The 13,581-nt window shown below is 48.1% G+C and overlaps 1 protein-coding gene across 1 annotated transcript in view; it reads right to left on the bottom strand.

The window, feature by feature from the left end:
* Window positions 1–13,581, bottom strand: part of Tnks (tankyrase) — a 334,637-nt gene that overhangs the window by 88,534 nt on the left and 232,522 nt on the right. The window contains exons 19-21 of the mRNA XM_084591573.1: window positions 12,016–12,081; window positions 8,111–8,220; window positions 546–777 (exon numbers count right to left, since the gene is read on the bottom strand). Coding sequence (XP_084447699.1) covers window positions 546–777; window positions 8,111–8,220; window positions 12,016–12,081 — 408 coding nt within the window. The remainder of the gene's footprint in view (window positions 1–545; window positions 778–8,110; window positions 8,221–12,015; window positions 12,082–13,581) is intronic.

The following is a 13,581-nucleotide window of genomic DNA, read 5'->3' as shown; positions in this document are numbered from 1 at the left end:
TTGGAGTAAACATCCAAACGTGAATGCTACTGCAGGTCAACAATCACTTGCCAGTGTCAAGTACAGTTGCTGACCCAAGTTTTCGGACGCCTGATTTTCCAGACCTGATTTATTGTTTGGGCTCTGCCATGGCACTGCCATGCGCTCCATAGAGTCAATGTATAATACTGATCAAAATTTCCGACATTTGAAACTTTTCTCATTAAAATTTGCAGACTTTTTCTCTTGATCACATGTCAATAGCTAAAAAAACTGCCACATAGTTGCCATTTTGTTTTTCTGCAACCTCAAACTCTCGCTGCATGCATCCCACATACCCCTATACTCTTGATAGCAGGCACCATTCGCTGTGGTGAATCAACAGGCCCGTTACTCCCTGAAATTGGGCAGCCTGCGCCGTGACCCCCCCGGAGGATGGGCCAGTAAGCGTGAGAGAGCTCACATGTAGTTGCGAGACCCAGCAGCGTGCACCAGCCACATGACAGAATTCAATTTGTTCAGCCTTTTCGAAACAGGAAGGGCTAATATATAACGCCAAAACCCACCATTTCCTTATCAAAAAGTTCACAAAGGTGTCCCAAGCCGATGCTGCCGAGGAACTGCATAAATTCCTTGTTGTGGGCCGTCAGCTCGGTCAAGGGTACACCACTTTCACTTGTTGCTGAGCCCTCACGCACGTGGCCAGCACGTTGTGTTGACAGCAGGCTCATGGCTGCAGGGATTTCAGCCTCAAGAGCTTCCAGTGACAATGCTGACAGTGGGCCTGCTCCCAGCATGCTGCGTACAAAAAGCCAGGGCACTCAATGACTGTGGCAACATGCATACTTAGTTCTAATGAATACGTCTACTTATAGGACGCAGTCACTTAGTCCTCGTCGAGAGACTGCCCTTTGTTCTGTATTCACTACAAGGCTATCTTTGCTACCCTCATCGACAGACTCAATGTACTGCATTGCTAAGGATCAGCCAGGACATAAAAGAAAAAGTCAGAATCTTTGCCAAAAAGACGATAATAAGCACTTTTATGAACAGCAACACTGAATATATACCTTTGTACTTCCTTTAACAGTTACATTTATTAAAATTAGGCACTTTGGATTACATGGGTATGTAATGGTCCTTTAAGGGGGGACACGAGTCTTTCGGACCAAAAAATCGCGAAAAAATCACTTTTTAGAAAATGTGATTTGCGAAATCAGTAGCTCTTTATCTACCTATCTGCTAAGTTTTTCATCTCTAGGGTCGGTATTTTAGTCACAATGCCAATTTACATAATCGATGTTGCCCACCGAAAATGACCCCAGAAACAACCATTTTCCGTGAGGCGTAGCTCCCATTTTGTGCACGGCACCGTAGCCATCTTGGTCTCATTCGAAAGAGCCATCTTTCGTCTTCAAATTGCCGCCTCTGCTGTTTACATTCGCCCATTGGTCGCATAAAAAATAGCAAAAAAGAAAACGTGGCATTTGCAATCCCATTGGCTTTCGGGGTGCACGTGACGATAAGGCGTCACCGCATTGGCGGAGCTGGCTGACGGCGTCTGCTCAGCGCGCCCGAGCCGCGGGGAGACGGCGGAGACGTGACACCGGCCGTGGAGACGTGACACCGGCCGGCCGTGACACCTTGCCGTGCAACCGCGAGGTGCGTTCACGGCAAGAATTTGTGAAATAAGTGAAAAAAATAGTTGAATAATCATCTCAAGTGATGCCCTGCCCCGGCTGTGCGCACTCAGGCCGACGAAAGTCGTGTGTACGAGCCTGAAGTAGGCCTAGCGTGTTCCCCGGCACGGGAGACTGCTACTTGATGCTACTTGACCGCGGCCTTGATGCGAGAACATAGCAAAACCACGTACGTAAAAAAAAAAAAAAAAAAACCGTCTGCATGTGACTCGCGCAGCCGAAAAAGTGACAAATGAATGTGCTGCAACTGCAAATCAAAATGAAAGAGGCGACACTTGGAGATTGGAAAGCAAAGAGACTACATTCCTGGGGGTTTAGAGTTATTTTAAACTGTAAATGTGTGCATTGCACCAGTGAATGTCTGTTAAATAATGCCCTGTTTCTTTTTTGCTCTTTTCTCAAAACATGCATTGTCGACCACTTGCAGTTTTGCGGCCTTAATATCTCGGCACCTATTGTAGATAGAGTAATAATTTTTTTTCAGCATGAAGCCAAATATGTGGAGCACACAATGTTGCAAGTAGATTTTTTAATTTCTTGTTCAAAATTTTTAAAATGGCTTTTTTTTGTGACCATTATATGCTATATTTTGACCCTTGAACTTTGTTATGCAATAAAACAAGAAATAATTGCTGAATCAAAAAACTGCTTGCAACATTGTGTTCATCATTCTTTTTAGTGTCCAGCAATGTGTTCATTTGAAGTTTTTCTTCAGTGGTCATTTTGTATTTGTTCTTGTAAGAATTAGACGAATTGATGTAATTATCTCATGAAATAATTGGATCACAAAAGAAATAATTGCAGTTTTGGAATCTGCACAAAAAACTACACAAACCCACCAAGTTGCATAAATTTTGATTGGTAAATAAGGAAAATAGTTTTAAGACCAAAGTCCCCCTTAACAAAGATAAATACTGTGCCAGTAAGAATTTCTGTCCCTGTTGTACCTGCGACTATCTAACAAAGCTAGCCTTCAATGATCCTGTAGCGCACAGCGACACTGCAAAGCAGCGCAGCTAAGATCGGTGTTCCCAGCTGGCGAAAGAGGAAAAGAACAGGCTGTTCAGTTCGAGCTACGCTGATCCTCTTGCTCTGGTGCTCCGCTGCAACCCGTAAATTCCCTACAGTGGTGACTCCGGCCTATGAGATGACCGATCCCAGCAACCTACCACCCATGGGACGTCGCAGCTATCCACCTCCACCTGCTGACATTCTGGCTCAAGCATCCGCAGATCTGGTTCGCCCAGGTGGAAGCCATCTTCCATTTGCCCCACGTCATCTCGGAGGCATCTCGGTTTCGTCCCTTTAAAACTTGCCTCCTGAGGTGGCAGATGTCATTGTTAGACCCTTGGACGATACTCTATACTAGCAACATAAGCAATGCATTCTGGACTGCACCACGGCATCTAAGACCGTGCACCTCTAGCTGGTGCTCACCTGTGAAGAGCTTGGAGACGAGCTTGGAGACGTCCCTCCCAGCTACTCACTAGCATGCAGCCGCTCCCGGGCGAAAGCAACGCCGACTCGAACGGCACACTGTTGAGAGAGCTCTTCCTGCAGCGCTTGCCGCAGTCCACCCACTCTGTCTTGATTGCTGCGGGGGACCGCCTAGCCCACCTAACTGTCCACGGTGCAACTTCTAATTCCGTCGCCGCCCTCTCCTCTCCACCAGAGCTCTACAATATTTTGCGATTAGAGACCCGGATCGACCAGCTGGCCGCTTCCCTCAATGCCCTTCAGACGTCCTTTCATTCCAGCCCAGCTTTTCCTCAGGTCCTCGCCGCCGTTTGTCTTCGCCGAGAGTTTTGCGCTCTTCCACTCCTCGCAGTCACCGCATTGGCTGGTATCACCGAACTTTAAAACACCATGCCCGCCAATGCACTCCACCATGCAACTGGCCAGGAAAAGCGCTGCGCAATCACTTACGGTGGCATGTGACCTCATCCATCACCCTGGCCGCCTTTTTGTAGTCATGGACCGCATTTCCGGCCTGCGCTTCCTCGTCGGCACTGGTGCTGAAGCCAGCGCACTGGCGTTCTCCAAGGCTGACAGTGCTTCCAAGTCACCTGGACTTACAACTGTATTCACAAACACGCCTTCACTCGAACATCTACTCCAAGCGGCTCTTGAGGCCTGTTTTTTGTTTCAGAAAGCAACCTTCACTCGAATGACTCCTCTAGCGGCGGAGAAAATTTGAGTTTTCTCGAGAATCTCGAGTCGGTGACGGCGCTACCTTGGCCGCTCCTCAACCGCCACTCCACTTGCTAACATGGCAGATATCACATCGCTCGCTCGCTGTGAGGACTTCGTTCTCCGGTATACCAAACTTTTCACGAAAGCGGATATGACGAGATGCACCGAACCTTTCTCTAAAAGCATCGGCTGAGAGTGACAGCGACCCGGGACTTCTGGCACACTATCGTTTTACGAATGTGGCCAGGGCTAGCCTCCGGTCGTCCCTGCCGCTCACGCCAAACATGGATAACCGTGATCAGCCACCTGTGCTGTGTTGATCGTCGCATCATCGCATTGCACTTGTGCGGCGCGGGTACATTTCAAGTCGTTTGCGCCCACTGTCAAGCGAGGACTTTTCTTTGTCGAACTTCTCAGAGGAGCGGATGATCGTCAACACCGTCGGTTGCGATAGTGCGTACTCCTTCGCGATACTGCACTTGTCGTCTCCAAATCAATAGCCGTGCGCTTTCTTTTAACCGCCAACATTGTCCGATAATCAGCGGATGGATCAGCCATCTTCCTTTTCGGCGGCGATTCAAACGAGACGGAGAAACCGCATGGCCTGGAACGACTTCGACACAATCAACTTGCACAAACAACCAAATCCGTTTGCAGAATTGCGCAAAATGAGGGGCGAGTGAGCAGATCAGCGTATCAGCACTGTCGGCGCACTGGCGAAGCCCATTTGTGTTTCGGAGGGTGGCGCAGCGCAGAGCTATGGGTGCAGTCCATTTGTGTTCTGAGGGGGGGAAGGGCAGCGGGAGAAAGGTGCGCGTGGCTTACAATGCGGAGAAGGCCAGAAAACAGGTTCTATTGTATGAGTGCGCGGCAGGGAGGGTGCAGCAGCTGAAACTTTTCTTTTTTTTTCTTTTCAAGGATTTCGCATTCCACTACCTTTTGGCACGAGAACTCAGGAGCCAGACTTCATTGTTATAACCGATGATGTGGCAAGGGGGCATTGTAGTAAGTGGGTTATTTTACCATAGAAAACATACAAAAGTGGACGGTACAGCAGGTTTTCATTGTTGTAACCGATATATTGTTAAAACCGGTATCGTTATAAGTGGACACGACTGTACTCTCCGTTCAGCCAACTCAACCTCCATCGCCATGTATGGTCTTCGGTCCCTCACTGTGGAGATTGGCCTGCGGCGCACGTTTCAATGGGCCTTCATGATCGCCAATGTCTATCAACCCATTCTCGGATCCGACTTCCAGACGCATTTTGATCTGGACGTCAGCATGCATCACCATCGTTTCATCGACAGCACGATGGACCCTTCCATCATTGGCGTTATATCGACTGTCGCTTCCACTGGCATCCGCACGCTGATCCCATCATGCCCATAAGCCGAAGTACTCGCAGACTTTCCCAAGGTCACGAGGCCTTGTAATCTCCACCAGCCACCCAAGCATGGTATAACCAACCACAATGTCACGCGTGGTCCACCCATCGCAGCTCATCCGCACCGCCTCTTCAGTGAGTGTCCGGCAACTGCTTGGGAATTCGACATGCTCCAGACGGGTATTATTCACCCTTCATCCAGCACTTGGACCTCACCATTCCATCTTGTGCCCAGGGAAGAACCGGATGACTGGTGTCGGTGCGGCGACTACAGGTCTCTCAATGCTCACACGGTCCACGACAGATATCCCCTTCTACATATACAAGACATACAAGACTGGACACCTGGAGGGATGCAAGAACTTTAGTAAAGTGGACCTTGTCAAAGCATACCATCAAATCCCCAATGAACTGGCCGACATCCCAAAGACAGCCATCACTACACCCTTCGGCCTGTTTGAGTATGTGCGCATGCCCTTTGGGCTACGCAACGCAGCTAAAAATTTCCTAAGAATCATTGCTGAAGTGACGCATAGACTCCTGGCTGTATTTTCTTACATCAACGACATCCTCGTAGCGATGCCGTACTCCACAAGATAACGAGCGTTACCTTCGAGAACCCTTTCAATGCCTCCAAGAACTTGGCTTGGTCGTCAACGCCCAGAAATGTGTCTCCGGCTCTTCTGAGCTCGAGTTCCTGGGCCACCACATCTCAGCGCAGGGAATTCGTCCATTGCCTTCCCACGTCCAAGTTGTTAAAGACTTCCCAGCACTCGCTAACCTACGTAAGCTCCGTGAGTTCTTAGGCCTAGTGAATTTTTCCAGACGCTTTATCCCGCACTGCGCCGAGCTTTTTCTACCCCTGACCAACCTTTTTCGCACAACTGAATCCTCCTCCTCCGCTTTCCTGGTCTCCCGAAGCCCAGGCTGCTTTCACGGCTGCAAAAAAAGCCCTCGCTGATTTGACCCTTCTCATTCATACTAGGACTTCCGCACCAATTCGTATCGTGGTGGATGCTTCCAGCGTGGCCATTGGTGCTGTTCTCCAGCAGAAAATCGACTCCGAGTGGCACTCAATGGGTTTCTTCTCTCGGAAGCTCCAACCTGCTGAGACTCGCTACAGCATATTTGGCCGTAAGCTGCTCGCCATCTACTCCACTATCCAGCATTACCGCCACTTCTTGGAGGGCCAGCCCCTTTACATTATAACGGATCATAAGCCCCTGGTATATGTGTTCCGTACAAACTCTTCCAAGTATGTCGCCCGTGAACTTCGTCAGCTAGCCTACATATCGCAAGTTCACAACAGATATCTGGCCCATCAAAGTTATCACATCGACAATGAGGCAGCTGATGCACTTTCACGCATTATCTCCATCGACGTGTCTACATCTGCTGTGAACTGAAAATGTCTGGCCCGGGAGCAGCTAGCACACCCTGAGCTTCAAGCCCTGCGTGATCACCCCCGTGCCCTCCGTCTGCACCTCGTGCCTCATCCGCTTGTTCCCGGATTGCTCTGGTGCAACACATCACGGCTCAACCGCGTCCATTCATCCCGAAGACCTTTTGTCGTGCCATTTTCCATTCACTTCACAATATCTGCCATCCTAGCATCAGAGTCACACAATGCCTCGTTACCCAGCTGTGCGTTTGGCCGAACATTAACACAGACGTTTACCAGTGGGCCCGCTCGTGCCTTGATTGCCAGTCCACGAAAGTGAACCGCCATACAAAGACTCCACCCAGTCTTTCCTGCCACCTGGTTGTCGCTTTGACCACGTTCATCTTCATTTATTTGGACTGCTACCTCCCTCTCATGGCTGCCGATACGTTCTGACGATGATCGACTGCTTAATTAGTTGGCACAAAGCAGTGCCCATTTTGGACATTACAGTGGAAACAGTTGAAAAGCCTTCGTTTTAGCATGGGTTTCCCGTTTCAGCTGCCCCAGCATTGTTACTACGGATCACGGCCGCCAGTTCGAATGCATCCTCTTCACTTCCCTCACCTGTCTGCTCGGCCCTAAACACTGCTGTATCACAGCATACCATCCTTGTGCCAACGATATGGTTGAACGGCTCCATCTTCAGTTCAAGACTGCCCTCATTGCTCCCCTCGATTGCGAGCACTGGAGTGACCACCTTCCTATGGTGCTTCTTGGCCTACGCGCCGTTCTTCGCTGTGACACTGGCTGGTCGGTGACCGAACTCGTCTTCGGTGCACCCCTGCGGCTTCCCGGAAACTTGTTCGTTCCTTCGGCTCCCTCGTCCCAGCCCCTGCAGTACCTTCAACGCCTTCAGAACTGCATTCAACACCTGCACCCAGTCCCGCCTCGATTAGATCTTTGTGCACTCAAACCTTGCGTCCTTGACGCATGTTTTTATAAGGCGAGACGCTGTAAAAGCACCTCTTACCCCCTCACACGACAACCTGTACCGCGTCCTTAACAAGACCACAAAGTCAGCGACTATCCTGCTGGATGGCCGTGAAGAGGTAGTCTCCTTGGATCGCCTCAAACCCGCATACATGGAGGCACCTCCACAGGAGCTCCCCTCGGATGTTGCTGGCTTACCTGCCGAGCTGCCTAATGCCGAGGCATCCCCGTCCATGCCCTGTCGGCACGTATACTTTGCTGTTCTGTCAGAGTGGAGGGGCCCTGCAGCGCACAGCAACGCTGTAAAGTGGCGGTGCTAGGCTCAGCGTTCCCAGCTGGTGAAAGAAGAAAATAAGGATGAACGGCGCGTGCTCGGTGCGCACGCACGGCCAGTTCGAGAAGCCTGCCACGCTGGTCCTCTTGTTCCGGTGCTCTGCTGCAATTCTGTAAATTCCCTACAATCCTTTCTGCACACACCTGGAAGCACTTTGAGGTTGGACAGGTACTGCTGATACAGCGGCCTTAGCTGATGGAGGCAGAGCATGTGGTGGCATGGCATCCGTCAGCAGGCAACGTACATCTTCTGCCTGCATGGAAAAACCCTCATTACTGATGCACAATGAGAAGCCATCCCTCATTTCCCTGAACGTAGTGCAATCACAAGTGTATTGCGAGGGCTGCTTCTGCAAACAGGAAAAAAAAATTAAAGTGAGAGCATTGACTCCTAGAAAACAAACTCACAAATTAAATATCCAATACAAAAGAGATGGTGCAGCCACTTATTGGTCACACAGTCCTGGGCCACATAGCCTGCAGCTATAACATCCCCCAAAGCTCAAAATCTTTGGAGAAGGTACCAGGAGAATTATTTTCACTTCTGAGCTATCTTTACTGTCAATTTAACTGCCAGGATATACTGCTGAAAGCCAGACCCTGCAGCCTAACTTTTGACCAACCTTGCCCAGTTATGGTTGTGGACATCATGGGATGAGACTGAATACAGTCAAACCCGGATATATCGAACTCGAAGGCGATCGCGAAATAGTTCGATATATCGATAATTCGATATATAAAAATCAGCTTGTGACGGCACTTGTGACGGAAAAAATGATACCGTATTTGTCGCGCAATCAACCCACTTACATCATACCCACCCTCCACTTTTGCACCCAAGAATTTGGAAAAAAAAAAAAGCGTTGAGGCCAGCTCGCTCACATGCAGGCGATTTAGCGATCTCAGTGACGAGCGGCAGTGACAGAGCAAAAAATTTCCAACTTGTTGGAACTGCGTCCCTCTGCCGTACGAGCCACCGCGGCAGCTCAAACAAAGCGTGACAGCTGCAAATGCTGTTTGAAGCGAAAAATTCTAAAAGCTGGTGTCATGATCGCAACTGACTGCGTGCTTTCGTTGATTCATACATGCAAGAATAAACGACACCCGCAAAAAACAAAAAAGAAAAACTGCCAATTCCTAATGTCCGCAGCCGCCATATCTTACGCTACGGTAAGAACGAACAACTCTCACAAAAAAAAGAAAAAAGAGAGAGAGATCTGTCGCTTCATGAAGTCTGCAGGCACCATAGCCACGTCAGCCGCCACGTGTAGAGGGTTCGCAACACACGCTGGAGAAAGCGTCCGACTTTCTGTCTGAAAACGGGCTGAGCTGGCTTGGTGTGTGCTACTGCGAACGAAAGCCAGGAGAGAGGAAGGAGAGAGATAGCTTGGCAAAAGAATAGGCACACCCTTGCGCTTCGCTCCATCGCGTTTTTTCCCCTCTCGTTCCCACGGTTCTCTCTGGTTCATTCACGTGCTGGTGTGCAGGCAACGATAACTGCAGATGCGCGCGCCTTTTGGGAATGGCATGGCGCTGCCCTAGACCAGCCGTCATGGAACTGTCCCCTCTCATTCCTTCCGCGCGTGCCTTGAAAACGTCACGCGGCAAACGGCCGATGGTGATGCGATCGTCTTTGGGGAAGGCACACTTTCCAGTGCGTGGTGCAAAGTTCGATATATCAAACGACCGGTGAAATTGAGTTCGATATATGACGCAGCTTTCCTATACTTTTACATGGGATCTTCAAGGGGATATTCCGTGAGTTCGATATAACCAAAATTCGATATATCCGGGTTCGACTGTATTATGTATGATGTCTCGAAGTAGTGGAGCAACTGCATTTTTGTGGTGAAGGGCTGTTAAGACACTTAGAGAGTCAGTGTAAATAATACTGTTTGTGATGTTCCCATTGGCTATTTTTCTTACTGCCATAGCAAGCGCATAACACTCAGCGGTAAAAATGTTCATACACTGAGGTAGTCTTACTATTTTTTCCCATTTTTCTTGCACTACTGCACTTCCAACATGCTTGATTGTCTTGAAGCCATCTGTATAAAACTGTGTGCAGTTTCAGTACTTTTCTCTCCCTCCACTAATTGCTACAGCATTCATATGGCGATTTCCGCTGGGTGCTCGAACCCGACTAGAGCGACCTAAACCGCTACAGAGTGAATCCCCCTTGGCCGACCAGCGGAGCGTGCAGAGTGCGAGGCGGAAGTAATGCTGGGCCAATTCCTCAAGTTGAAATCGCATCCCAGTGGCGAAATTGTTGCAGTTGATGCACAGGCAGTAGTGCGGTTCTTTGCAACTTGCTTTCGCATAATTTTAACCCTGTAGTCGTTTTTCAATAGACGCACTGTATATTAGCGCAAAAAAAAACGGTGATGCCCAGTGTCCTCTGCCGATATTTGTGAAATCTCTAAAAATAGCCAAAAATTCCAGAAGTGACGACATCACCAGCTAGAACTTCCGGCGAGATCTGACTCTGGTCAGCGGATCAAGTTAGAGCAGCCCGAGTTGCTCTAGACAACCAGCGGAATACGCGCAACCTATCCCGGTCGATCAGTGGAATTCGAAATCGTCATTACGGGGCAAGAAAACGTGCTCCACAGCGACCAGTGCAAATCATCATAAGTTGGATTCCCTCCCCTTTGCCCCATGGCAGGCTGATAGAGGTGTGCATGGGCCAAAATTTTGAGCCAGATCCGGCTCGGATAGGGACTAAGCCCGGTGCTTAGATTTAAGTCTCGGGCCCGGCCCATCATGCAGTAATTCTAGTTGGAGCAATGAAAAAGAAGAAAACTTTGGGATGACAAGTTTATCAGGACCTTGAAATGTTGAATTATTACATTTGAAATGACATATTTTCTGAATATATAGGAGCACAGGACGTACAGAATTGAATTATTGTGCAAAAACAAAGGTTATCCATTAAATTGAAGGCTTTGCGGCATTCCTGGAAAATGAATCGGGTAACGCTCAAGTTTCTTTTGATGCTACAGCTTGTGGCTGGAATGACTAACACTAACACATTCTTTGATAGAAAAGCAGGTTTTTGGTAAGCAGCTTGTTTGCTTCTCCAAAAGTGCATTCAGTTCAGTTCAGTCGTGTCAGACTCTTCGTGACCCTATGGACCATATCACGCCACACTTTCCGGTCTTTCACTATCTTCCTAACATCACATAACTTCATCTTCAGCGCCTCGAGGATGCCATCTAACCACCTAGTTTGCTGCCTACCCCTTCTTTGGTGACCCTCAACCTTTCCCAACATCAAATCTTTCTCCAGCTACTCCTCTCTTCTCATCAGATGACCAAAGTGCATTAGCTCTAAACCTAAACAAGGGCTTGATTTTGTGGCCATGTACATGGCGATCTCCCCTAGCTCACCGTGTGTCTTTCATGTAAAATTTTCACAACAAAAAAAAAAACGAGGAAACTTTTTCACCGCAGATGCTTTGAGCGACATCCCGCTTCAAACGAGGCCATGTCGAGGCAGGAGTAAGTCACAACAGAGGCGTGCGATAGACAAGAGCGTGGCACGAATCTTGAAATAGATACCTAAACATCAGCGCTGGTGTTACCAAAGCGGTGATGCAAAGCTCACAAGCGGCCCCTCTGCTCGGTCACTGACAACTACCAAAAATTCGTTAGTGGCGAGGAGGCGGGTAGGAAAGGTGGGAAAATGCTGTGCATTCAGTGTGTGGACAGGGCCGGGTACGGGCCTTCGGGCCGGCTTAAGCCTGTGCACCGCTGGTTTTGATTAATTAGATCAGAATTCACCTAATTTAGTTAATTCCAGTGCAACTGACCCAGAACCAACAGGACCAGGATAACAGGCATTTGCCATGCAGCCAGCTTGATAAAGATGATGAATTAATTCAATCGATTGTGGCAGGTGGTTTCATGAGAGGCTTCATCCGAAAATAACGGGTTTTTTGCAAGTGATACATTTCATGCTAGAGTTCTAAAAAAGAAACTATTATATTTGACTAAATGCAGTGGCTAGCAACTTTGCAGAGAAGGAGAGATTAAAAAGCAAAAACATACTGCAGCAATGTCCAGAGGTGTCTGCCCTTCATGGTTCTTCATTGTTGAATCAGCCCCATGTGCCAGCTGAAAACAGGTATACAGTAAGCGAAGGCAAAACAAAATGCAATCTCCTTTCCTTGAAATTTCTAAAACTGCTACAGACAAGAAAAAAGACCCGAATATCTGATCTGATACAGGGGTAAAGAACATTTTTGGTTCATTCTGGTTTTCCCTTCACACCCGCCGAAAAAAGTAGGAAAAAGTAATTTGCAACAAGTCAGCCTGATTCATGTCTACATGGAAGGCAGTGGAGGCAATCAGGTTTGACCAAGCAAAGCGTAATAGAACAAACAGAGGTAACGCCACTTTTTAATTGCAGAGAAAACATTGAAACAAAACGCTGCTTGTGGAGCACACAAAAAATTAAAGAGCACTACAGAATCTGCGCTGGAGTAATACGAAAGCACGAATGCTGCTGTGGGTTGCTTCTGGTTGCTTCTAGTTGCTTAATTCACTTCTTGTTTACCCATTTTAGTCTTTCGTACTTTCAAATTGCACACCAATCCCTTCCTATGCCCTTTTTCGGCTCTACTTCCGGTTGCGTGACGTCACAGCCTCTACGTCACATTAATTCACTTCCTGTTTACTCATTTTAGTCTTTGGTACTTTCAAATTAGGCACCAATCCCTTCCTATGCCCTTTTTCAGCTCTACTTCCAGTTGCGTGACACATCTTTGACGTCATATTAATTCCCTTCTTTTTACCCATTTTAGTCTTCGGTATTTTCGAATTGCGTGCCGATCCCTTACTATGCACTTTTTCCGTTCTACTTGCGGTTGCGTGACATCACATACTTGACGTCACCCTAATTGACTGCCTTAATTACCTACTTTAGTCTTTGGTACTTTAAAATTGCGCGCTAATCCCTTCCTATGCCTTTTTTTGGCTCGACTCCAGGTTGCGTGACGTCACATCTTTGACGTACCTTAATTGACTGATTTAATTCCCTATTTTAGTATTTGATACATTCAAATGTGGCGCCAAGCCATTAGCTAATGAGACCATTTTCGCCTGTACTTTTACATTTTTTGCCTCTAATAAATTACCTAATTAACTTTCCCTATCACGCCCATTGAGCATCGTTAGCCTGCTAACGATGACTTTGCACGCCAATTTTGAACCCATCCGTGTCACTCATGGACATACAATACTATCTAGTGTGTACAGGCGCCGACTGATTCTTCGGACTCCAAAAATTCGGACATACTCGATTATTCGGACTGCTTTGCGGCACTGTCACCCTTCCCATAGGCCGTAATGCATAACAAATACCGAAATTTCGGACGTTTCAAAACCTCTCATTTGATTTTTCGGACCCTACTCGAGCCAACACGATCGACAGCAGCTACCCACACCGACGCTGACTGAAGCATGAAGCGCCATTTCTGTTTTGGAATGAGCCTCCTTACCACCCCACGAGGTGGCGGTAGGGGCGGAGTCCGCTCATCATGATCGTTTTTGTGTGTTCCGGCACAATGGCTAGTTTCGGTCTCGCCCATCCAAATCCAGGTCAAATACAGTAGC

This window comes from Amblyomma maculatum, chromosome 1 (assembly GCF_055883805.1).
Source record: "Amblyomma maculatum isolate TAMU_Amacu chromosome 1, ASM5588380v1, whole genome shotgun sequence".
NCBI classification, from domain to species: domain Eukaryota; kingdom Metazoa; phylum Arthropoda; class Arachnida; order Ixodida; family Ixodidae; genus Amblyomma; species Amblyomma maculatum.
Note: the sequence above shows the minus strand (reverse complement) of the source record. Positions and strands in the feature narration are given on the sequence as shown.